This window comes from Staurois parvus, unplaced genomic scaffold (genome assembly GCF_062004578.1).
Source record: "Staurois parvus isolate SC_StPar_1 unplaced genomic scaffold, SC_StPar_1.0 ptg000066l, whole genome shotgun sequence".
Classification (NCBI taxonomy): domain Eukaryota; kingdom Metazoa; phylum Chordata; class Amphibia; order Anura; family Ranidae; genus Staurois; species Staurois parvus.
The window spans coordinates 10,804,285-10,832,165 of record NW_028317862.1 but is presented as its reverse complement, the minus strand read 5'-3'; the positions used below and the strand labels follow the sequence as shown (position 1 = coordinate 10,832,165).

Here is a 27,881-nt window from a genome sequence, read left to right as displayed (position 1 = left end):
GTTATTGTCCTTGGGATGGAGAAGTCTTATCAAGACAAGAAGAGTTTGCATTTAACCACTTGCCGACTGATCACAGTACATTTACTGCAGGCGGATGGCATGTACAGTCTGGATCATGTACATGTAATTCATTCCGCCTGCACAGGTTTAGGAGTGGGCCACACGCCCATTGGAGCGAGCAGCACGCCTCCCCCCGTTGTGTCCACTGGAAGCATTGTGGCTCCCAGTACCTGGCCACTTTGAGCAACCCAGGGATCATGTGATCACTATGTGATACCAGTGAGCTGTGATAGGGCCACAGGTATCACATGATACCTGGTCCAATCACATCACCCTGCTATGTGATTAGCTGTAGCCAATCACAGATCACTAGTAATCACATCTGTTTACTACCTGAGGAAGAGGTTAAGTCCTCGAAACGCATTAGCCTGTTGGAAGCCCAGGGTTCCCATTGCGGATTGACATGTAGTGTGGATTGGACAGTGCTGTTCTTTGTGATGTGCCTTTGACATATGTCAATTGTGAGTACGATACCTATTTTATATCATTTCAATAAATGTTTTTTTACGATAATGCACTAGGCTGGTCCTCTGTTTGTTTTCTTTGTATCCTAAACCTCTTTCAATGGCAGTAAATCCCATACTTTTTTATAGGTTTGAAAGCTATAGAAGAGGACAACTCCCCTTTAACAGTATGACAATCTATGTGATGGTTCCCAGGGGGTCAAAGGATTTACACTATATATTCTATATTCACTGCCTCTTCCACCAAGATCTGTACATGCTAAGGTGGAATACAGATATAGAGGAAGAAGTGGTAGCCTTATATGTATCTTTAGTGGAAGTTTTCACACATTGGTATCTGCTAAAATAGTGGGCAACCGCTAACCTTTATTGATCTCTCCAAAAAATTTTTGGGAACTAAAATTGCAATACAATACTCTTAAAAACACTCTACTATACCGTTGCACCTAGTTAAGAATGCAGTCTCATTGACCATGGAGCATTCTCTTGGATAAACAAACTATTTAAAAAAGCTTGGGCACCATCGGGTTGATGTACAAAAGACAAATACTGTAGGCTATTTACTTTGCAAGGGAATTTTCCCTTAGCTCAGTGAATGAGGTGAAGCTTTGCTGACTTCCATTTTTCAATCATGTGCAAGAAAAAATATTATATGATTAGATATTTTTTGCAAAGTGAACTTTCATCACGATCATTATGCAAGGGAAAAATCCATTACAAAGTGAACAGTCTATGGGATCATGGGGCCCCTGTGTCCTTGCCAAAACGCAAAAAAGCCTATGAAAAAGGTATCAGGGGCATCCCATGGGGCCCCCTACTGACCCTGGGCCCTCATGCAGTGCCCGAGTTTCCAAATGGTCAGTCCACCCCTGGTAAGGAGCCATCTATTGGGTGTTCCCTGCAACTTTATCTGTTTTATTATGCCTTTCAACAAGAATAGGGAGTGTATTTTTCATAAAGATTTCCCATCTACCACTGCAGCTATTTTAGCTTCCCGAAGAACACCAGTGAAGGTCTCCTCCATTCTCCCTTTGATACACATATGCATGTAAGTTAATTTGTTGTGTTTGTTAAAGTCACATATATATCCTGATCACATTTAAATGTGTTCAATGTGATTTGTTTGCAAGAAATGTGTTCATTGTATGCATTTGTGAGAGACATTTTTACAAGCATATTGTAACTTTATGTTATTGTATTGTGGTTTTACAGAACTAGTCACAGTTTAGTTAGCTAGCTGCCAACTAACCATTAGTAGGACAGCACAGTCTCTTTGCCTTTAGTAAATCATCCCGTGTATCAGATATTTTCAGAGTTTTCAGTTAAGTTGGCAGGTGTGTGGAGGTGGTAGAAAGGGTATGGCATTTTCTTCCAGGGCAATTTTTTCCCCTTTTATTTTGTTCCTTTCCCTTCATCTACTAAGTTTAGATGACCATTTCTCTCTTTCCGCCCCCCCTTCTTCATCCCTTAGGGACCCATAATCTTCTTGGTTACCCAAGATAACCTGTCTGGATGTCTTTATATGCAATAGAAAGGCAGGAGTGATGAATATATAATGTTGCCTGTGATTATTTTTGTAGTATTCCTTTGTTTATATATATATATGTACAGAGAATAAAAGCAACCAGATCAGACGCACAAACCTTAACCTAGTCTTTAACCAAATCCTTAACCCTAAATTATTTCCTGAAAGCTGTCGTATAGGGCCCCAGGTCTATCAGTGCTCAACATTAACAATTCTGCACCATTATCTTATAGTGTTGAAATATACTGGTGTCAAATATACAGTACTGATTGAAAAAGTATACCACCTTGAATTTTTAAAGGCTCAGATTCACAACTATAAGGAAATAGGGATATCAAAAAGCATAGTGGTTTAGTTAATGGGGCAGCCATTTGCACAAATTGAATGCAAGGACAGAAATGACCTACATGCTAAGGGCAAATAAGCTGTTTCACTGAGCATCTTGAAAATGCATAATTTTTACATCTGGCTAGCAGTTCTTAAGCCTAATTAAAATAAAAAGCCACTGTGAGTTCCAGCTCAAGCATAGACGTATGCCAAGTCTTAATGCTATATCTACAGAAAAGTGTGAAGCTACTTCTACCTCTGAAAGGCGCTCTTTAAACAACAGATTACATTTCAAAACAAAATGTCAACTTACATTAGTGGGACAGCTGTATATATTATGGGTTTGACATACATTATGCCCATACATTTAATATTGTCAGGTATTAGGTTACGTCATGTTATGTTTTTTAGTTAATGATGGTACAGGTAATCAGGTGCAGGTAAATACTTTGTAATATGGTTCTGTACTTTTGTGTATAATTTTACTCCAGGTTATAGATAATTTGTATTTTTAAAATTAAAAGAAATACAATGTTTAAAATATACAGTTTGTTAATAGTATATCTAGTGGAAAGAAATTGATGTACTTTTAAAACTCACCTGTAAAAACAGTTGGATGGGGAAAACTCAGAACTATAAGCTTGGTGACCATCTCTGGATAACATATGGCAATTAACCATGCAATCATCCCACCCCAGTCATGGCCAATAAGGACACATTTGGAATAACCTGAAAGACAAAAGGTAACATATTGATAGCTAGACATATGGCACTGTAGTGGGCAGGCACACATAATATCTGAAGTGCAGTCATTCTACAAATCAGGCCTTGTATGAATTTAGTGCACTATAGAACCTGCCAAAAAGACTGCTCTGCAGTTCTGGTTATGAATTGATTTCTGATTTTTCTTTGCTCTTACGAACCCTGAGTTACGCAAATGACGTGACCAATCCAGGGACTAATTGCACATAGTAGGGGTGAACATGACTGCGTCAAAAGCACAGGAAAGGAAAATTTTTGCAACATGCTTACACCAAAGTGTAATGGTAACTGAGATGTATGGAAACACAGTGTGCTGATCCCAGTACATACATGAAGATATTACGCAACAGATGGTGGATATGTTCATCTATAGGCTTCGGGGTTCAGTTTCAGATGATCTTTTCTTGTGTTGACTTGCTGCTGTATCTTATGACTGGTGTTGCTGAAATAATCCTCTGTTTGAATTGAGGGCAGTTCGGTTGAACAGGTTAAAATTTTGGAAGGAATTGAATCAAAACCTCACTGAAGTCAAAGGAGAAAAATTCTGGTGGTGTGTTCCAGCCTCTGGAGGGAAGCTGCAACTAAATAGCATAGGACACATCAAATCTCTGCGGAACAGGTCTGAGAAAAATGTGGACAGCAGTGGGAAGTGGATATTTTTTCCAGATTCAAGGGCAGCATGAGAAAGATGCAAATCTTTTAACATAAAGCATTGTGGGGTCCCTTAATGCTGTTAACATTGCAACAGAATCACTAAGGTTAATTTCTGCCACTCCAAACAGCAACGTTGTTTGTTGGAAGTGCCTACATTGCATTTTATGTCAACAATTTTTTAAAATACTCATGTTTTAAAGAAATGTCAGTCAAGTTAAAAGTTTTTTTTTGTAGTATTAGTATCAACTGGTGTACGTTTAGCAAGTGGTATAAGCTGTGCATCCACATTTTCAGTGGACAGAAAGGTTGTTTTCTTAGTAGTTGTACAAAAGTTAGCAATCTAGAAGCAGAACTGGACCTATCAATAGGCATCTGTCCAGACATCTAAAAATGAGAGCTTCAGCAGGAGTATGGTGGTTTGGAAGGAGGAGAGGGAAGCTATGCCAAGATTTGGTTAGGCTGGCAATGGGGTTGGTGCCCAGCCCAGCACTATAAAAGTATAGCTAAAGGCAGAACCTTTTTTTTTTAGTTTTTGGATAGAGTGGAGAGGTATTAGAACCACTTTCAGTTTTTATTGCTGTCTGTTCCTCCATTAGGGAGATTCTCCCTGTCTCTTTGTCCTGTTTACCCTTGAACGTGAAAGTAAAAGATAATCCCAAATTTTGGGTTGTCCTCTGAAAAGTAAGAGAGGGAAATCTTCCAATGGGGACACAAGTTCTGTTGACCTGAGGTCCCCAAGGGACTTCCTTCATTTGCAGAAATTTCCTCTCACTTCCTGTTTGGCTATGGGACAGGAAGTGAAAGGAAATCTCTGAAATGGAACACAGATGGGAAAAAAAATCTGACTAGGGTTATAATCTAAAATTAAAAAAAGTTTTGCCTATAGTTCTACTTTAATTTTTAATTATGTTGATTACAGATACTATGTAGTGAGAAGAATACAATGGCAATAATGTTAACAGCAAGGCCGCTACCTAGAAAGCAGAGTTTGTAAATATATACTCTGACATAAACAAAGCGTCACGATTATGGGTCAAGATTGGAGGCCAGTGGCTATAGCATTGGAAAAGCTCACACAGAAACCAGAAGGATAAATACACTAACAGATTCCCCTGACAGGTGACGTGGGCTCATCCGATGCATGGGGTCTAAGCACTAACCGGTCTTCACCAGAACTCCTTATGGTGTAAATAGGTTTTGCTGTATGCTACAGCCAGGTTGTGGTCTTCAGAATCATCCAACCAGGAGGTGAGCAAGTTGGGGTGTGGTGGTAGCCGGTAGAAATCAAGCAGAAGCGTAGTCAATAAACAAGCCAAAGGTTGGTAGCAAGTGGCTGTGGGCTGGGATCTTGCAAACACGCAGTGGTGGAACAAGCCAAAAGTTGGTAATGAATGGTAATAAAGATGTGGATGGCAGCAAGAGACTAAAGCGCATGATATTGGTCGCGGAAGAGCACAATCTGGCAAACAGGAAATGCAAATGCATGGCTTAAATAGGAAGTTCATGGGAGGAAGAAGGAGTTCAAAGTTCACCATAAACAAGATAGAAATTAAACTTTGTCCAAGAGATCAGGCAGGGAGTTGTCTAACATCTTGGGAGGCAAAAAGAGCTACTGCCAGGCACAGCAAAGATCATTGTTTCAGATCCAGGTCCTAACACAAAGTGGGAAATTTACTAAAACTGGAGCACTCAGAATTTGGTGCAGCTGTGCATGTAACCAATCAGCTTTTAACTTCATCTTGTTCAATTAAACTTTGATAATTAAACCTCGAAGCTGATTGGTTTCTCTGCAGAGCTGCACCAGATTTTGCACCTCCAGGTTTAGTAAATGTCCCCCATAGACTCTCAGCATGCTGCACTCACTGGAGTCTATCGGGGGGGGGGGGGGGGGTGGAAGTCATTTGAGATCCAAACATGCTTCATTTTGATAGAGATGAGGTGTAAAAATTGTGTACTTTATTTTTTTCCCAACAGTACTAAGTTGGCACAATTCAAACAGATATACAACCAAAAAGGACAGTTTCCCTTTATAACTGGATATATTCTAACTACAATTGTAGACACACAAAGTTGTGAACTCTTTTTTGTTTTGTTTTTTATAACTGCAGCACTAACTTATTGTGACAAATGAGTCAGAAAATAAAGAAATTATAGGCTCCTTTTTATAATTGGATGGACTATGTAACTATAAAATAGACACCCTAAGTTGTGTGTGTTTTTTTGTTTAACAACAGCAACACAGAGTTGTAATGATAGGCAAAAGCTAAATTAATCAAATTTAGCAGTCCAACTGCCTGCTTGTTTTAATGTAGTATACTGTAAATGCTGTATGATAGGCCTCACATGGCAATGAACTGTTACAGTAGTTTCCAACATTGCAATTCTGTGCTGGTACAGCTATACAGTACAAATCCCTGCCTGACAAATCCTACCTGTGCTAAGTTCTAATATCCAGCAAATGCAATAAAACACAGCAGTAGCAATCAGTTATGCCCCCTCTCCTCCCAAAATGTACTAGCTATCACGTCAGAACAGTACTGATCTAACTAACTAGACCACCTAGCTACAAATGACTGATAGCTGTAAATTGGCGGGTACAGTATTTAAACCGGTTCTAAAGTCTAAGCATATTTTACCATAATACATTCCCTTCTTCCTATACTACAGAGAAGAGGAGGAGCAAGGAACATCGGCGAGGAACCTGAGAAGAGGAGGTTCGGGTTTGCAGTTTGTACAGAGCAGGTAAATATGGCATGTTTGTTACTTCCCATCCGCCCTATAGCAGAAGTACTGCTACAGGGCAGCACGGGTGTGCAAAATCACTTATATATACCCGGGTAAGGGGGCATGCGCCCTACCCATGCCTCCATTCATGGCCTCGGCTGTCAATCACCGGGTTCTGGCCGGTGATTGACGAGCATTTCCGACGGGGAGAACTGCTTGTAAACAAATCAGTTCTCTCCCGTCAGCTCCTGCACACTGCTTTGCATGGCAGTGTGCTTGCAGTGAAGCACACAGACACAGCCCTATAGTAAAACACACCCAGCACACAGTTAACCCTTTGATCACCCCACGTGTTAACCCCTTCCTGCCCAGTGCCATTAGTACAGTGTCAGTGCATTTTATTAGCACTGATTACTGTGTTGGTGTCACTGGGGATGGCAGTGACACCAAGTCAGTTCCCCCCAGTGTCAGAATGCCCAGCAGTCCATCTATAAGTCGCTGATCACTGCCATTACTAGTAAAAATTAAAAAAATAATAAAAAATTACACTGTTATACAAGCTGTACACTCACTACTTTACATTGTAGCAAAGTGTCATTTCTTCAGTGTTGTCACATGAAAAGATATAATAAAATATTTACAAAAATGTGAGGTGTGTACTCACTTTTGTGAAATACTGTATATACCTCCATTTGTAAACCAATTAATTTGCACGTGTTGGAATTTTTTATAGCAAAGACATGTAGCAGAATACATTTTGGCCTAAAGTTATGACAAAATTTGTTTTTTTTAATTTTTTTTACTGGACATGTTTAATAGCAAAAAGTCAAAAATATTGTTTTTTTTCTCATAATTGTCAGGTTTTTTTTTATAGCGCAAAAAAAAAACGCACAGGCGATCAAATACCACCGAAAGAAAGCTAAATTCATGGGGAAAAAGGAAGTAAATTTCATTTGGGTGCAGCGTTGCAATTTTCAGTCAAAGTAACGCAGCGCCGTAATGCAAAAAAATGGCCTGGTCAGGAAGGGGGGTAAATCCTCTGGAGGGCAAGTGGTTAAAAAGAAAATTTACTTTACAATCACTTTAACCACTTTTTCTGTCCAGGCCATTTTTGACATTTTTCACATACATGTTAAAATGAAAGTTTTTTGCAAGAAAATTACAAGCACAATATATTTTCTGAGCGCAAATACAAATTGTGGTTATCGCAATTGTTTATGTAAAAATACACTTAAATGCACTTTAGTGCACACAAATACATTATGATGCCAAATTTTTGGTAAAATATAAAAAATTATGCTACACTGAGTAAACAGTTACGAAACATGATTTAAAATTTCACACTCCTAAGAAATAGTGACAAAACTACAGTACCTATGTAGCGCCTTCTGGTGTATATAGTTCTTGAGAGTAGTTAGAGGCTTGCTAGAAGCCTAGGCTTTAGTAAGAGGATTACTTCAGGTCAGGGCTGCAGGGTTCTACAGGTCAGTCCTCTGGTACCTCCCCCTGCTCTAGAAACTTGAAGAAACTTCTAGAAGTCAGTAGGCAGAGGTAAGGAGGGGCTGATCTGCATATTTATGGGAGTCTGGCCAATCTCTAGCAGGAGGCCTGACAGGGTGGCAGACCATAAATATGATAGAGCCTAGCCATCAAGGGAGTCGGGGGAAGATGGAGTGCTGAGAGGTGCTGCTGTGTAGACTGAGAGAGGGCCCCAGAGAATGGGGGTCTTGCTTCCAGACTGGAGGCTGGAGAAGGAAAATTGAAGGAGGGAGCTCCACTGCCCTACAGTCTACTGGGGAATTACAGCCTGCCAAGCTTGGAGAGCAACCAGCCCAACTACAGAGGACTGAAAGCAGTTCTATCCACCGCTGCAGGACAAGGACAGTGTGAGAACCTCTACACCCCCAGGTTCTAGAACAGAGAAGTCTGCTGGATGCAAGCTCTGGCAAATCTTCAGGAGACAGTGCATAACTTACCAATCCCCAGTTCTGTGATCAGATACCATAGCCAGGAGGGATGGTATTTTGTTCACTTAGGGGACTTAGAGCTCTTACAAGTTGGGACTTTGCTAAAAATCCATTTAAGCAGACTCAGAGCTCTTGCAAGTTGCTGTACTTCACTAAAGAGACTGTCAGGGTGTCGGCTGGACCATAGTCATTCATATGCCATTGTTGTAGCATTTTCTAGTGAAGGAAGTTGTCCTCAAATTGTTATTCTGCAATCAAATCTACGGGCAGTACAGTGGCTAAATGGTTAGCACTTCCACCTGGCAGTACTAGGGTTGTTGGTTCAAATCCCAGCCATGGCACCTCCTGCCTGGAGTTTTCATGTTCTCCCTGTGCCTGCGTGGGTTTACTCCGGGTACTCTGGTTTCCTCCCACACTCCAAAGACATGCTGGTAGGTTAATTGGATCATGTCTCAATTGGCCCTTGTATATGAATGTGAGTTAGGGACCTTAGATTGTACGCCCCTTGAGGGTTAGGGACTGATGTGAATGTACAATATATATGCGTAAATTGACGGCGCTATATAAGTGCCTGAAATAAATAAATAAATCAGGCATCCCATACCCTTTTAGCCTATCCAAGTTAAATTCCCTAATAAAACCAAAAACACAAGCCTATAGACTGTTTCTTGTTTCTGGATGCAAGTGGAAAATGCGTGTTGCCTGACTGTGCAGTAAGTAAAGGGGGACCCAAAGCCAACGGCTCTCAAGAGGGTAGTGATACATGTGGGGTTTCTCGTCTGGGATCCCCTTGACCTGCATAGCAGTTGCCCATAGCAACCCCTGGTAAGGAACCGAAGGGAAGCTGCCAAAGCCCTAGACAAACAAGCCAGAGAGGAGATGTGCTGTGCTACCTGCTTTCTGGAACTGTGTATATTTGCCAAAGTATGCCAATACTTGTGCTGTCGCCCGTGGCAACCTTGCCCAGCCCGTGCATTTCTGGGAAGTTTGAACGTCTTCCTGCTGCTCAGCTGGTAACTGGCGTTAAAGAATGTGCTAATCTTCAACCTGCTCATTTCAGTGAGGACTGTACTGTTGCTGTGCATGCCATTGCCTGTAGCAACTATGGCGGGCTGCCCTATTCATGTGGATTACAAATATTTCTCAGTCACCCAACAGCATCAGGGATCAAGAACTGTTCTTTAATTCAACCTGTTAATTTCAGGAAAATATGTGCTACACTGTACTCTGTTACCCATGGCATCTGGTGTATATAGTTGTTGAGAGTAGTTAATGGCTTGCTAGAAGCCTGGGTATTAGTAAGAGGGTTACTTCAGGTCAGGGCTGGAGGGCTCTACAGGAAACTTTTAACATTTTCTAGAGAAAGAAGTTGTCTTCAGATTGTTATTCTGCAATCAAATTGGGCATCCTATAACCCTTTTACCCTATCCAAGTTACATACCCTAATAAAACTAAAAAAACAAGCCCATGGACTGTTTCTTGATGCAAGTGGAAAATGTGTGTTGCCTGGCTGTGCGGGATGTAATGGGGGACCCAAAGTCAGCAGCTCTCAAGAGGGTAGCGCTACACCTATGAATCTCCATAGGCAACACTTTATAAGCCTTTACAGGTCACAAGTTTATAGTTAAATAGTAGATCTGGTGCTAGAATTATTGCTTTCACTCTGATGTTTGCAGTGATACCTCACATGTGTGGTGCAATCACTGATTTTTTAAAATTAATTTAATTTTATTATTAAACATTATTTATTTTTGGTAAAAAACTTTATTGCTATCACAAGAGATGAACAACATCCTTGTGATAACTGGAGCAGTGATAGGTTCTCTTTATGGAGAGTCATACGTCACAGAGGAGGGCGAGGAACAGATGTTCCCTCTCTTCTCAGTCAGGAGCCAACCCGACAGTTTGCAGCGGTCCCGTGGGGTTTCCCTTAAAATCCATACCAGATCCCAAAGGCTTGGTATAGATTGGAGGGTTACCCCCATGATGTTTTGTTTTTTGTAAACGGCAGTTGTTTTGCTTACATTTTGCTGTCAGTGAAGAATCCCGCTGACAACAGATGAGTCATTGTTGTTAAGGACGCAGGCGGCACACCTTAACAGCCAGCTATTCTGAAAATACAAAAGGAATTCCGAAGATATGAAACAAATTCTGAAAATGAATTGTTTCAATATTGAGGCAATGGACCAATCGTTTTTGTAATTTTGAAATTCCTTTTGTATCTTTGGCATTGTTTTGCAGCTGCTATATTTAAACACCCTATTCTGTTACTGTAGAATTTTGGCACACAGTCAGGTCCAAATAATTTAGGCAGTTTTAGAACTGATAGCTCATTTGTGCCATTTTGTTCAAGGCTGTATAGTTGTGATCTATCCTCTTTAATATGTAGCCATTAAACATATACTTCGGGGAGGAATCCAGGTCAGGTATGATGTGAACATCAGCCATCATGACTTCTGTTCTTATGATTCTGGCCCTGGTGACTTTCACTAAGGAGATTACAGAGCACAGAGCTTACCAGCTGCTAAAATTCATTTCTATTAATACGTGTTTCCAGGACCCCATTACCCTATTAAATATCACTGATTTTACAAGGTAAAGGAACCATATGAAAGGTTGACTAAGCTGAATTCCTTCTCTATATCAAAAACATTTAAGTCTATTAAAGGGTTTTGCTGTTCTAAAAGAGACTTTTCAAAAAATAGAATCTCCCCTCTTGAAGTCACCACATTTCAACATCAGCAGCTACTGGGTGTAGCTGAAATGAGGACCCTTTAGTAAATCTGACAGTCAGAGATATGATGTAGCTGTGTCAGCCTTTGTTGTCCTGCCACCCGATGCCAAAGCCTATGATAAATATTCAACTACCCAACCACCCAGCCCAGCAACTGACCAACTCATTTTGCTTCTGGACATTAAAACAGTATCTTCACATGCTAGTTTTTCAATGTAAGTAAATGCAAATGCAAGTAAAGCCATAAACAAAGTCATCTCTGAGAAGTAAGATTGTACTATGCAAACAATTCAAGAACAGGAATGGAAATTCAGTTTATCACAAATGCCCCGAGGGGACTGGTTCATTTTAAAATGAAGTTTCCTATAAAATATAATATATTCTTATGTGAAGGCAGTCCTATGAACAATAGAGCTGTTTTGTTTCTCTTACCTAAAGAGTCTAAAATTTCTTTAACATCCACAATGATGTAGTCTAGTTTGTAATTATCTTTACAAGAAGGAGCATCTGTTTCCCCATATCCTCTTAAATCAAGAGCCACCACACGATATTCACGCTTAAACTCCCGCAGTTGATGGCGCCAAGAATACCTGCATTCAGAAGAGAAACATAAGAAATATAAGTAATGATGCTAATAGACCAGAGCATCATTTATTTTCAGTATCCAAAAAGATGTTATATGTTACTTAAAACTAACCCAACAAATAATTCTAAAAAGCAATACAGTTCCATCTACCCATCTCTGCAAGCCTGCAAAACTCAGATGGGCAGGCAAGTCCATACAGCACATGTCTCCACTGACTAACATAGGCTGCCTGCATGCAGCTCTATACCACTCCAGACTCATAAATAAACAGTTCTTGCGTGCTCTGTCGGCCTCTGCGCCCGTGTGAGTAAGCCTTCACCTACTATCTTGAAATGTGAATTACCAAATGCCTCACTGTTTGTGGAAATGTCACATAATCCTGGGTCTGCGGTGGCAAAACTTAAGAGTGAGTGGTCTCCTACTCTAATTTACATAGTTTTACACTTACCATCCTCATTTTTGGATAGAGTAGTGATGGATTATATCACCTGTCAGTATAACCATATGGACCGCGCATACTATGTGCATAAAACAGTATAAATAATCAACATAAAGTTCAATATCATTCAGTCCCACACCAATGAAATGGGTGCAAAGTGCTGGTATTCAACTTTTAGTATCTTGATTGTATATCTCCAAACCGCATGAGAGGTGCTCCACCGTGCTCAAAAATAGTGCCCCACATGGACTGACACTCACCGTCATCCAATAACCATCTATCTCTAGAGGTCATACACGCTTTTGGGACTATCCCAGTGAACCGAATAACCACCTCTTCTTAGGATGAGACTATGGTTGATAATAGACAAGCTTCAAGACCACTCTCTCCTCTCCTCCAAAAGCAGGTTATGCAATATGTTACCATATATAAAGAAACAAAAAGGAACATTTCATAGTGTAAAACCACTTAACCTTTATTCAGGGGAATATCTGAAAGAAATACACTCACAAATAAAGTGCCTGTGTCCCGGCACTTGGTGTACCTTGTTGCTAATACACTTGAAAAAAAAATGGATGCCGCTCTGGTGGTTGCTCAGAGTGGAGTGCGTTCCACAGGACAGATGTGACATCGGTGGAAGTTGCGTCATCAAACCTCAAGGCATTTCAATCTCAGATCGTCCTCAGGAAGTGCAAAATCTACCATTTTGGAGAAGGTAGCAACCTTACAGTTGCTAGTCTAATTAGTGTGCAGAGACTACACCCTTGTTTGTTGCAACCAATGTCACAAATGATCTACAACCACTAACCTGCAACATTGCTGAGTACAATAAGTGTTCCAGTACCAGCGGGCTAACAGGCATTTTGATACTAATAAACTCTAATAAAATACATATATTTTCATGATGTACCAAAGGACCAATCTTCTTAAAGGGGAAACACCCCCAAATATTATATAAGAATAAGTACATTCAGGAAACCACAAAAACAAAATAGTAATAAAAATAAAAATAATGCATAAATTAAAGTAAATGACCTACTGTAGGTGGGGACTATAGCCCCACTACACATATTATTACTAATGTTATTCTAATATATTGCATATGACTGTCCTGATGTAACAAGGAACACTCCTCTTAAAGGGGAAAATACTTGCAGAAAATACAAATAAATATATTCCAAATATAATAAAGATCTATATATAAAGGAATATATAGTAGATATATAAAACCTGGGTAAGAACTATAATCCCACCTCATACTTGGTAAAAAGCTAAAAAAACTAAATAAAGTAGGATGTGTCTACCCTTATGTACCACAGATACCTCCTCTGACAGGGGAAAGCACACAAAAAAAGCTATATATAAGTACATACATAGGTAAGCATGTGAATACATAATTAAACTGATAGAATATTTGTCTTAGATCAAAGCTCTAGCTTCACCCTAGCTTTAAAAAATTTGTCAAAAAACAGTTGAGGTCTATCTCCACATTTAACCCTTCTGGCATTAACGTCTGGAGCTCATAAATCCACTTTGTAACATTTTTAGAGATGGCTCTAGTCATATGGGATCCCCTCCAATGTTTGTCTATGTTATCTATGGCAAAAAAGGAAATATGTGATGGATCTTTGTTGTGCACCATTTTGAAATGATTAGAGACGTTATGTTTAGGATAACCTTTTCTAATATTAGTGATGTGTTCACTTATTCTCTTGATAAGTTTGCAGGTGGTCCTTCCTATGTATTGGTACCCACAGGTACAAACCAACATGTAGGTTACAAATCTAGTTTGACATGTGATAAATGGTTTGATACTATATTGTTTATAAGTCTGATGGGACATAAACGTGGTAATTTTCTTTGGTAATTTCTCTTAGTGTCTACAGGGGCCACATTTTCCACATCTATAAAAACCTCCACTCCTGAAAGAAGGTGGTTTTTACAGCTGTCCATGTCCCTGTTAGGGAGATTCTCCCTCTCTATTGGTCCTGTTTACCGTTATCACCAAGAATAAAAATGAAAGAAAATTCAAAATTTTGGCTTGTCAGCAGAAGAATAAAGGGGAAATCTTTCAATGGGGACTTCAATGGTGAGCACCAGGGGAACTCTCACTTTGGAAGGGTTTCCTCTGGCAAAAAATTTGCCAAGGGTTATAAATCCCCCTCACCCTGTCCAAAATGTTTTGACTTTACTTCTAATTTAATTTAATTTACACCTTTGTGAGTTCTTCCAGAATACAAAAGGTTTATGAGCAGATGGCTAATGAACAACTCTTATACCTCCAATGTATTATTATGAGGAACAATGTTATGAATATGCTATTTATTAAGCCGCTTGTATCTACTTAAGGCAGACTGTGTCTACAACTGGGACATCATTATAGAACCAGTATGAAATTTGTGATGAGCCCAGCAGGATTTACACTGCAGGCAATAAAACATCTCTATGCTTTGTGATTATTAATAGTGTAACTAAACTCTGAAGGGGACAAGGCACAAAGGAAGTATATGCAAACAAGCAGGATAAAATGCTTATGTCAAGTAAAATGATCTGACAAATCTTCACACAAAACAGTGCAAATTTAATAATAAGTGCCATCAGATTCATAAAAAGTGAAAAGTCAGAGTTTTAAACTCATTACCAGGTCTTTGTACACAGCAGTGATATTCTTCTGTAGAAAATCAATACAAAGAACAGCAGGCTCAGCTGTGATTTGCAGTGGATGGCCAGACTGCAGCTCATCTGATATTTCCCATCGCAGCTTGTGCTCTGCAGTTATGTGGGCAGTACCCTGTCCAGAGGAACAATAAACTACCCAGCTACACATCATTAATCTGACTCTGTGACTTCAATCATAATTATGTGTCCTATTCTTTAGTACCAAGAGCGTGACTGTCTTGATCATTGCCACTGCTAACCTAAAGCGGGCCTGTCTTCACAGCACAAATATTTCTGTTTCATTATGTGCGTTAAAGCTGACCTTTATGCAAACAGATAAAAGAATTAAATCTATGCGATTGCCTTTTTTGCAAAAGGATTTGCATTTCTGTCCATGCAGTTGTAACATGTACACGACCCTATCAGACACAGAATAGCCAGCGAGGTGACCTGGCTTTTCTCTGCTGCAGTTTAACAGCAACATTAGGTTACTTCTCTGCCTTCAGCCTGTAACTGGACTGTGAAGGAGCAGCAGCAGACCTATAAGCTCATCACTCTGCTCATGCTGTTTTTTTCTTCTGTCCCCATGGTCCTTGTGAGAATGAAGCATGAAGCACAGATGATTGGTTCCTAGTGCTTTTCTTCCCTCTCCCAGTGTACTGTACAAAGACTTATTTTCTAGTTGAATTCATACACTTCGGTCACATGTAAAAATACACTTGAATGTTCTTTAATTCTTTGAGATGGAAACATTGAAGTTTTGAAAGACCACATGAGAGTGGGAGGGGGAGGGATAAAGAAAAGATTACATTTCCCACACCCAGGACTCTTTATAGTGAGACAATTGGAATACAAGATATGATTAATGCTAGTGGCTTTTGTGCTGTATTGTATACAAAAGTATAACAGAATGGGCAGTGACCACTCAACTCCTATTGGCAATTTCAATATCATAATCTAAATATTTCCATGGTGCTTTATTAGTGAGTGCCTCCCCATAACCCTTGTTCACAATTTTTTGTGCAGTTCCCTTTGTATCAAGTAATCCTCCTTGTTGGGAACTGCCCCAAAGCTATGTTTCAAATCCAATGCAGGTGATGGCAACTCTAAAGATATAAGTACAAATTGTCAGGCTTGGGTTTAAAATAGGCTCTTGTAGTGATATTCCAATTCTTCTCATGAGCAAGTTCTTAAATTAGAAGACTACACAGTTGTACAGGGAACTAACATTAAGAGACAACAACCATTTGCACTCTTCATCCCATTTGTAACTAGAGCGAATCTCTAGAGTGAAGCCTGTGTCTAAAACAATATCTAGTAACATCTGAACCAATGGCTGTAAAAGGTAATTAATTTATTGTGACAAATGGTTTGTTAGGTTCCCCGTGCTTCCATTAATGGGCCGTCCAGGTGGCCTTTCGGCATTCTTATGCACCTTAGGTATAAAATAGAAATAAGGCACCTAGGAGAATTCATTGAACAAAAACACTTTAGTTGTTTATTGAAAACTCCTCATGAACCCCTTATCAAGAAGTATTTTAGGACTCAACAGAAATTTACTGGTAGGATCCTTCAACTAAGGATTCTAAGAGAATCTATGCCCTTCAGCCCTTCAGACATTGAGAGCAGGTTGGTGGCCTAACAATCTTTGGGCAGTTTTCAAGACAGTCCTCCCAATCCTCTCTTTCTAAAGTGGGAATGTCTTTTTTCTGTTGTTCACATAACCTATCGATGTTAGGCAAATCCATACAAAGGAGGGATATATACAGAGAAAAGAGAGATTTCTGAAGGGTATCTTGGGACAAGAGACTCTTTATTAGATCAGCTTGGAGTACAGGTGGATGTGAAAACTGAGACTGAGCAGCATGGCCTAACTGAAAATAGTAGAATATCATCCAGCCAGGTAAATGAAATTTAGGAGATAGATCCTGAAACTAAAACAATATACCATGGGGCATGATACCTTGAAGAGTTTTAATACCAAAATGTGCCCATAGCTGAGGGTGTGGAATATTTCTAAACTGAGACAGGGATGGGTTTCCCCATAGAGGCTGAAAAGGGAATCAGTGGTTGGGTTTAAGGGTGGTCATAGTGGGAGTTATTCAAATTTAAATACAATGAAATTAACTCCTAACAGTTTCTTAAATGCTGTAATGACATGCCCTTTCATATGTGTGGGGTTAAATATAGGCTTGCGTCTAAAATATGTTTGTACCGCATCTACAGTAATTCCATATATTGCACTGAATCTAAATTAAAGCTGGACTCCTTTTCCTCCAAAAGCAACTCCAGACACCCAAACCTCTCCTCATCAGCAGAGTCTAAATCTACAAGGACTTCTGTATTACTCACTGCTTTCGAGTTATTGTTAACTTTCCTCAAGTAATACCTCTTAAGTGTGAGTTAAGGAGTGTGTTATGTCCTGGAAGTACTGGTCTTCCTTTCTACAATCACCACTCAGAGAGCATAATTTATTATGTAGCTGTGATGCCAGGTTTGCAGTCCACCCTGTTGAGAAAGTAGGACTACTGCGTGACGAGAGTTTAAATTTTGACAGCATGTCTTAGCTATTGGGCTTGCACTGGGGCAGTTAGTGTCAGCTGTGTTACTCATTTGATCCTATTGAGGTTTTGGCTGGAGTGCACAGTTGCCGGGGTGAAATTCTGGACTACAGATCCCCAAATGCTGGCTATCAGTGAGGACTGAGATGTAAAAAGGTGGAAACGTTATGCTATGTAATAAAAATATGGGATCTGTTTGTCATATACAGGGCTTTAGCAAACTAGATAGTCTAGATAGTGCTTTAGTGCTTACATCTACTTTAAGTTAGATGTTTTCCACCTTTCCCCTAGGAAGGTGATTATGCATGTTTTTCTTGCTGACATTATGCAAAAGCCGGTAGTTTAGCTTTCTTTCAGAAAAACAGATGAGAATATCAACTCAGCAAGGACTGGGAAAACACACCTTTGATATATTCACTTTATTTTATGAGGAGAAGAAAATATAAAGTTAGAAAAGAAAGATATGTATGTAGCCATTCACCAATCATTACAGAAACTGAGATTGCCGGGGGAAGTTAAAAAAAGGGTACCGTGAATTAATGCTTGTGCAAGTAATGGAGCTAGAGTTGAGTGAGACATAAGTAATTAGTCCTGATTTGTAACATTAATGTAGAACTCAAGGTGAAGCTAAGATGTTAAATATTCAGAGTATCAGGAGTGATAGGAATGGCTAGTGTGGAGCAAGGCCAGAAGACATGAAGTTCAGCTTGAAGATAATATATACAAAGTTTCATTCTGTAGCATATAACAAAAGAAATGTATCCAGGTATTAGTAAGAGGGAGGCTAGAATGTTTAAGATAGTAAATAAGTTGGAAAACTGGGAATGCTTGGTCTTTGTTAGAGATGGTGATTTGTTTGGATTCATACACGGAGCACTCCAAGGCTGCAGTCTTTTTCTGGTGACAAACACTGGGAAATATGGGCTTGGCAAGAGGCACAGTGGGTACAAAAGGAGGAAGCAGACAACAGCAGACCAGAAACAACAAGGAGCATAAAGTATTAATAGAAAGATCATGGCAAAACAAGAAAAGAGTTGGTGGAACATGGGCAAACAACTGAGAAAGCAATGGGCTAAGGAGAGCATGGAGTTAAAGTGGAGTTCCATTAACCCTGTCAAAAAATAGAAGTCAGCAGCTACAAAAACTGTAGCTGCTGACTTTTAAAAAACAGCCACTTACCTGTCCCTCGGTCTCGCGGTGTGTCCCCCACAGCCCTTTTCAGCTGCCTTCCTGTATTCCAGGAGGCCTGCATCTTCAGTGTGGGCACCCGGCTGTGATAGCTTGCGGCTTCACAGCTGGGTGCCCACTACGCATGAGCGAGTAGCGCTGTGCTTCATGAATGGTCCTGTAGTCTTCTGGAACCTGTCACGTGTCCCAAAAGACTACAGGGAGGGAGGGAGAACACCTTCCGCTTGCCTAGGTGATCGGAATGGAAGTGGGAGCGGGTACCTGTAAAATTCGGGTATCCGCTTCCCCCCACCCCCCAAAGGTGCCAATCCTTAATGGGGAGCGGGGGACCAGTCCTTAAAGCGGAACTTCCCCTTTTGGGTGGAGCTTCGCTTTAACAGCTCAAGGAGCAAACACAAAAACAGACTAGATAGGCACAAGGGTAAAAGCAATAGCTAAATGTTACTAAGAGGTGCATAGAAACAAAGAAAAGCTAAGGCAAGGAGATGGGAATTACACATCAGGAGTTGAAACATAAAAACAAGTCAAGGATTAGATGAGAAAATTCTAGCAAGAAGCAGATAGACACGCACCATTAAATAGAAACAGGAAGGGTGCAAAGACCACACTGGTAGAAATTGGGTGTAGCAGGAATAGACAATAAGCAAGGTACAGACAGGGAAAGCCAGAGGAGGAGCATATGAAAGGACTGTGCACAAAGGAATCTGTGGAGCATACAAGTAACCCATGACTGAATCTGGCTAGCAGCCGCAGTATTTGGCAAGAGTTTCAACTGTAAGATCAAAGGTGAAATTTATATTCATAAGAGGGGGTTCCCCTTTGATATGTAGTGCCTGTGCCTGGGGCATTTACTTCTTTTGTGCCCTGCTCCTTTATTATATAAGGCTGGAGAGGAGCCAATCTGAAGTTCATGTGGAGAAGAACAGCCATGTAGAAGCAGTAGGGTTTGAAAGCTCCCCTCTGGGAGACATGCTCTAAAGCCTAGAGCCTAAAGGTGTTGCACCATGAGTAAAACTTGTTTATTGTTACCAGGTGATCATCTAGGCACCACCTCCTAGTTTGTAACCAATAAGACTTTCATAACAAATTGCTGAACAAATAGTGGAAGTTATGCCATGTATTGTACACTGGTCAGAGCTGGACCAATGTAACTATACAAAAAAATGCATACGTGAAATTCAGATTTAGTAAACCATTAAAGACATTTTTAATTTGTTTTTCCATTAATATTTTATTAAGTTTTTAAAATTTATCTTTTCCAACAGTTAAAATTTCAAACATAACTTATTCCATTATTTTCACCCCACATACAAAAAATACAAACTCCCCCTTCCCCCTCCCTATCCCGCCCCTTACTCCCCCACCCCCGCCTCTCAGCTTCTTTTCTCTTTCTTTTGGAGTCCTAGGATATTCATAGACTTTTCCTTTCCTATACAATTTCAATTAATTTAACCTTCTTAAACTCCTCCCACTTTTTCCATTTCTCACGAAAACCCTCCATTTTGTCCTCTATATGGTATAGTTCTTCCATCCTGTATGTCTGGTCTACCTTTTTAATCTAGTCCGATATTTTTGGTGCTTCCTGTTCCATCCAAAATTTAGTAATCAGGCCCTTCGCTGCATTAATATAATGTAATAACCCAGCATTTTTATACCTTTCAACCGTTAATTCTGTTCCATGTAAGAGACATATCCCTGGCTCTTTTAATATTTTTATCCCTGTTATTTCTTGTGTCAAGTGAAGTACTTCTTGCCAATATTTTTAAATTTTGTGACATTTCCACCAAATGTGACCTACTGTGCCCTGTTCCCCACATCCCCTCCAGCATAAAGGTGATTTCTCCCTATTTTGTTTGTGTACTATATTTGGTGTCATATACCACCTCGCCAAACATTTATAGTTCATCTCTACCTGTTTCATACTCACATTTATAAATCTTTTTTTGTTTGTCCTCCTCTATTTTTATTCCCAATTCTCTCTCCCATCTCTCCATATATGGCGGTACCGTTCTTGTTGTTAACTTAGTAAGAATTTTAAATATCTCTGAGGTTCCATGTTTCCCGTCTTCCCATGTACTCAACAAATTTTCAAATGGGTTCCATTGTTCTTTCCTCCTTAGGGGCCTAGGAAGTTTTTCTATAAAATGTTTTATTTGTAGATACCTCCACTCATCTACTTTAACAAACAACTCCCTCTTCTTCTTCAGTTCCACTAAGGGGCAGATTTCCTCGCCTTTCATTAGGTCTCTTAGTTGGGCTTCTCCCTTCCTTATCCATCTCTCTGCAATCTTTTCATTCCCCGGTGGAAAAAAAGCTGTGTTTACAATAGGCATCAACATAGAATTACATTCCCATCCCATCTGTCCGTGCATTATGTCCCAAGCTCTCAACACGATTCTTGTTAATATACTTGTGCTTTCTGTCAGTCCACGAAAGTGAGGTGGCAACCATATTATCCTATCTAAATGTGTTTTACTTAAAGTGTTTTCTATATTTATCCAACCTTTCCCCTGTGATTATGTGTCCAATCAAAAATTTGTGCTATCAATACTGCATTATAATATCTTCTAAAATCAGGTACACCTAACCCTCCATTTTCTTTATCTCTAGTTAGAACGTCATAACTTATTCTAGGTTTTTTATTTCTCCATATTATTATTATTATACAGTATTTATAAAGCGCCAACAGTTCGCTCAGCGCTGTACATTACAATGGGAGACAATACATGCAACAGTACAATAACAATACAATGCGATACACGAGGGGTTCGAGGGCCCTGCTCCATATGAACTTTAGCATGATTTTTTTCATTATCCTAAAATGAAGTCCTGGCAGCTTTATTGGGATCATCTGGAATTTATATAAAATTTTTGGGACGATTACCATTTTGATTAAATTTATTTGTCCTATCCACGATATACCACCTATCCCGAATTTTCTCATTTCATCTTTAATTTCATTTAATAATGGAATATAATTTACTTTGTATAGATTCTCCATGGAGACTGCCAATTTTATTCCTAAATATTTTAATTATTTTTCCTTCCAAGAGAAAGAATATTCCCTTTGCAAGGCCTCTCTCTCTCTTCTTGGAAGACTTATATTCAAGATTTCTATTTTAGTTGGGTTGATTTTTAAGTTAGACCACTCCCCATATTCCTTAAATGTTTTCATTAAGTTGGGTAATGTTATCCTTGGGTTACCTACATAAAAGAGCATATCATCAGCATGCGCTGCAACTTTATGCTCTGTCTCCCCAATCCTAATTCCCTTAACATCTGTATTTTTCCTTATTATCTCTAGAAGGGATTCTAAGCACAGGACAAACAGCAACGGTGACAAAGGACATCCCTGACATGTCCCATTATGCATCTTAAAACTCTCTGATATTTCCCCATTGACTTTTATTGCAGCTGATGGTTGACTGTACAATTTCCCTATCCATATTCTCATTCTAGGGCCCACCCCCAGGACCTTCAATGTATCCAACATAAACCCCCAGTCTACTCTATCAAATGCTTTTTCAGCGTCTACGGACAATAACAATACAGGGAATTTTTCTCTTTTACTTTTTTTGTATGAGCATTATAGATCTTAATCCATTATCCCTACCCTCTCTCCCGGAGACAAACCCCACTTGATCCATATAGATCCACTCTCGCATAAGCTCTTTCAATCTACTTGCCAGCACTTTTGCATATATTTTAGTATCTATGTTTAATAGGGATATCGGCCTATAGCTAGAACACTGTGCACTGTCTTTCTGTAAGGGACCGCCTGACAGCACGTCTATCAGTCCCCCGGTAGAGCCTCCCCAGCGTGCGGAGTCTAAGCACCGGAGCACTTGTCCACCAGGGCCCCTGATGGTGGGGATGGACTTGGAGCGCTCCGGTACCAGGTCGCAACTACCAGGTATCTCCAACAGGGGTAGAGGAGTCTGACAGGGGCTCCAGAGAGCTAGGAGTCTGATGTAAGGGAGCCTAGTAATCCCTGCGGGGTGGATGGATGGATGAGCTAAATCAGAGTCATGCAGGCCGGGACGGTAACTAGAAGATCGGTAAGGTACAAAACGGTAGGCAAAGGATAGTCGGGTCACACGCAGGGTCAATACCAGGAGGTCAGATCTAAACGGGAACATCCGGGAGCAGAGTCAGGCAAGCCCAGGGGTCAGGACGGGAGAAGGCAACAAGGTCAAAACAATCCAGATCAGAAGTACTCACACACAGGTAACAGGATACAAAGACCATTCGGCAACAAGTGTCTGTGCAGGGCTAGCTTAAATAGGCCGCCCTGCACCTGACAGGCGTAGCCTGGGTCCTAGTGCCTGCCTAGTACTGTCCAGACGACGTGTGCATCTGGGTCCTAGTGCCCTGCCACCTATACGTCTCGGCAGACACCTACGCATGTGTAGACCCATGCGTCGCGATGGTTCCTGACACTTTCCCTTCTTTTGGTATTATTGTGATATGGGCCTGAAGGGATTCTTCCCTTATTTCCATCTCCCCTCCTAATTCGTTCATATATGTGGTTAATTTAGGTATCAGTTGGTCTTTAAATTTCTTATAGTATCACAGTATACCCATCTGGTCCTGGACTTTTCCCTGCCATAGTACTCTTCAGTGCACTATAAATTTCTTCTTCTGTTATTGCTCTCTCTAGGGATATTAACTGCTCCTCTCTCAATTTCGGTAACCCCACCTCTTCTAGGTATATCTGTCTTCTTTTACTTCTTTCTTCCTCATCTCTTATGGACTGTTGGAGAGTGATATTATATAATTTGCTATAATATTCTTTAAACACATTTGCAATATTTTTGGTAGAATATTTTAGTTCTCCTTTATTATCTCTTATTTTCTCTATATAATTCCTACCCTTCTTTTTTCTTTGCGCTCTCATTATGAATTTTCCTGGCCTATCTCCCCACCGGTATCTTTCACTACTCATCTTATTAAACACTCTCCTTTTTTCTTCCTCCATTAAACTAATATATACCTTGTGGTCTTCCCATACAGTCGCCACCGACACCTCCTCATTCTTATTTCTTTCGAAATATAATTCTATTTCTCTTTTGATTATCGGTTCCGTCTCCTGATCTTGAAGAAGTGTTTCATTTAATCTCCACGTGTTTACCTTTTTTTGTTCCCTTCCCCATTTTAACCATATTGTGACAGGTGCATGATCGGATAGCATTATAGTTTCTATCCTTGCTTTCACCAAAGACTCTGTAAGTCTATGGTCTAGCAATATATAATCCAATCTTGAATATGTCTCATGTGCGTGAGAGTAAAATGTATAATCTCTATCCCTTAGATTTTTAATTCTCCAACCATCAACCAACTGACAATATTGTATCATATTCTTTAATTCTCTCAAATGTTTGTTTCCCTCTCGCAACACATGAGACGTCGAGTCAAGCTGTGGTTCCATGCAACAGTTAAAATCTCCTGCCACACTTAGTTTACCTTTTTTAAAATCTAGTAGCTTTTTTAGTATGTTCTTTAGATAGGCCTCTGATTTTTTATTGGGGCAATATATATTTGCCAATGTACATTCTACCTCTTGCAACTTCCCCTTTAAAAATAAAAATCTCCTCTCTGGATCCTCCATTTTATCTTCCAAACAGAACCTTACATTTTTCGCAAACCCAATTGCCACCCCTTTAGCACGTTTAATTGGGGAGTCTGTATAGTATCATACTGGGTGGTGCTTAGAATGTAATTTCACATTTGTTTCTTGCATTAGATGTGTCTCCTGTATAAACACCACCTCAGTAGATCTTTTTTTGTATTTCTCTAAATATCTAAAAACTTTTCTCCCAACTGTTTAGCCCTTTAACATTATAAGTCATAAAATTAACCTCCTCCATTACTATATATATTTTCCATTCTTTCTTTCCCCAGGATTCTCTTTAATTGTTTTATTTCCTTTCTTTTTGCCGAGTATCCCCCTTTCCCCTTTGTCCTCCCCCCACCCTCCCTTCCCCTTCCTTCTCCTCCCCCTGCCCTCCCCATCCCTTAGACTACCTTTCCCCCCCCCATCCCTCCATTCCCATTTCCCTCCCCCCTTCCCATCCCTTGGGCTATCTTTTTGCCTACAAATCATTTGTGGTCCTAATCCCACTTTAGATTCCACTTTAAGGTAATGCTCCGAACATGTATGATTCACCAGTCACCTATCCCTCTCCATGCCCTGCCATTCTCTATCTCCAGTAGAAAATCTCCAACAACCTATCCCAATGGAAGGGTTGGAGAGAAAGCAAAAAAAGGGGAGGGGAGGAGAAGAGAAGAAAAAAAAAATTCCCCTCTCTCCTTTCCCCCCCTCCCTACTCTCTAATTCTCCTTCTAACTGCCTGCCAATCCTCTTTTCCAATAGCCCCTATCTCTCCTTCCTCATCCTCCCACCCAGGTATCGCTATTCTCTGCAAACCAAGTCTCTCACAAAAGTCTCTCATATCTTCTGGAAATCTCAGTCTTGCTGTGCACCCATTTTTCTATCTGTTTAAACACGCTGGGAAGCCCCATCTATATTGCACATTTTGCTTCCTGTTGTGGACCTTTTGAATTATGTCTCAAAAATATGACTTTATCAAGACATAATATTATATGACAAACAGCTCAGTATAGCCGGATGCTAAGAGTTAATTTTGTCTTGGTTGAACCATCAAGGATTCTAGTTAAAGAAATGGAGAGAATGGGGGAAGTAAGACTTTTCCAAGACAATAAGACTCTTTGGACTGTCCTCAAGGACTATTTGTATATTGAGGTTGAGAAGAAGGCATATACAGAAAGTCAAACAAATAGCCAGATAGGACTTCGACTTTCAAACATTTTAACAATAATGAGACGGGAACTCAACTGGTTGAAAGCTTAACCAAAACTTGCAGAGTGTGATGAACTAACAGACCTCTGAAACTATTACAATATACTATTGTTCACCAAGGGTGAAAGCATTAACAGTTGTTTACCATGAGTCCAATACAAGGGCCAGGCAAACAGAGAGTTTTTTTTCTACACATAGAAAATGTTGATTCTAAAACAAAGAGGTGAAATTCAGGACATTTAAGTCTAAAAGTTGACTGTATATAATTACAAAAATATATTACAAAAACATATTATAAATGAGATGTTATGGATTTTACACACCACTAAATATTCAGAAATGGGAACTATATATCACTAACTTGAGTATTGAGATGATGGGAAGTAAGATGTATTATAAACTAGCATTAGTTACATGTCTTATCAGGAAACAAACAGGATGGTATTTCAAGAAGGAATAACTGAATATACACCTATATTCCATGGTCCCTATTTAGAATATTATAGGTATGATCACTTATATCTGGAAAAAGACGTATATTTGATTCCTGAAATTACCTTAAGATTCCACCCAAGGTGAGTCATCTCAAATACTCAGATTGTTCTATGATACATGACCGCCACCTGGCGGGCAGGTGAGAAATAGCTTATGTACACACATTTCTCAACTAGCCAATCAAGAAGCCTGGTGGGAAGGTATCTTAGAACAATGGATTGGTTGGTATAAAAGCCCTTGTACCTTTAACAAAAAAAAAGGAACCTCATGAAGAAAAAGCTCAAGAAGAGACCTCATCAAAAGAAGACCCTGACATCTGAAGAAGATCTCTGCTGAATAACTACTCTTTCATACTTTCAAACCTCCTAAAACTTTAACTAAATTTCTAAACCTCTAACCTTATAACTTCCTACATTCTCCCCTACTGAATATCTATCACTTGCCCTATAATATCAGTCTAAAGGCGTTCCACTGCCAGCTAAATCCACGGGAGAGTTGCCTAGTCTGAATTCCGGGTGTGGTGAGATGTTTATTTGATTTTGTATCACCTATTTTCTCTGTTGTGTGGAATCATAAAATTATCTTAGTGTATCACAACAATATTGGGTAGTTAGATATATGTAGAGAGATCCTGTTTTACTGTTAAAAATTGTTTGTTGCCATATTATAATTTTTTCCATATTTCATAATTTATTGAATATTAATAACCAGAGTATCATATATCAAGGGCTTGCTTCTTGCAATCCTATGGCCACGGCTTGTGAGAATATAACCTTTGAGGTATTCGAAATTATTAATTATTAATAAATTTAATAAATAATCATATCATTTAAAAAATTGTGATATTGATGTAATTAGTTAGAAACCTTATTATTGTGTCTTACATTGGTAGGATATATTTTTGATTGTGTGTACCAATGTTCATTTATCACCAGTCTTTTACGTTTTGTGTTAATATATATATAATTTTTGTACATAAATAAATTTTTATATTTATCTATTATAAGGCAAATTTTGTGTGTATGGTACGAAATCATATTGGCTAAAAGAATTCAAGGTATAATAATAAGTGGTGATCAAATTATCAAGGTGTCCAAATTATTGGTTTACTAAATATTTGCCGTATTTTAACGGCTGGAGGCACTGTAATATTTCATCTAAGGGAAAGGGACACGCCCTTTATAAATAATATATATCCTTACATAAACCACCACAGGATAAATTTGGAGGCGCTGCTGAGATCCATAGAAATCGTACCATAACACAAAACGCACTGGTGATTGTATATTTGTACACTTGGTCAAACATATATTTTATATCAAAATGGCATCCAGTAATCACGGATCCACCTCTTCCAAGCATAACGAGGAAAATATGGCGGCTCAAGGCATTGAGCAGGAAGCTATGAAGCCAGCTCGGAAAGCTGCCGGTGCTTGGCAGAAGTATGTTGAATGTGAAGTAATAGATTATCTCCGCAAGAGATTAGGTCTGGGGGATAGCAATAATGAATTTGTGGATGAAGAGAAAAAGCAGGCCATGAGCACCTTTGAGGACCTGTTCAACCAAAAGGGCCAGGTTGTTGGGTTTTTAATAGCATTTGCTGGAGCAGAAAGTGATAGAAGCCGTGACAGACTTCTCCTAGAAGCTTGGCCCATGTTATGGTTCATGACCGCTGGAGCTGCCCAGCGGACCATGACTCTAAGGGAAGAGTTGTCAGAGGCCCGCCTCTTGTTAGAAAGCAAAAATCAGGACATTGAGTCTTTGAAAGGGAAGCTTGGTCATGCCGGTATTCGTTTAGACGAATCCGAGAAATGTTATGACAGATTGGTCGGAGACTTTCGAAGTGCTCAGGACCTGTATGAGAGAAACTTTCAGGAATTAAAACAACTTCAAGAGAAGTATCAGGACTTAAAAGAT

General features: G+C 39.6%; 1 protein-coding gene across 1 annotated transcript in view; it reads right to left on the bottom strand.

The window, feature by feature from the left end:
* The window catches only part of EPHX4 (epoxide hydrolase 4), a 118,070-nt gene that overhangs the window by 42,357 nt on the left and 47,832 nt on the right, over positions 1-27,881 (bottom strand). Inside the window, exons 3-4 of the mRNA XM_089668934.1 lie at positions 11,650-11,807; positions 2,977-3,105 (exon numbers count right to left, since the gene is read on the bottom strand). Coding sequence (XP_089525060.1) covers positions 2,977-3,105; positions 11,650-11,807 — 287 coding nt within the window. The remainder of the gene's footprint in view (positions 1-2,976; positions 3,106-11,649; positions 11,808-27,881) is intronic.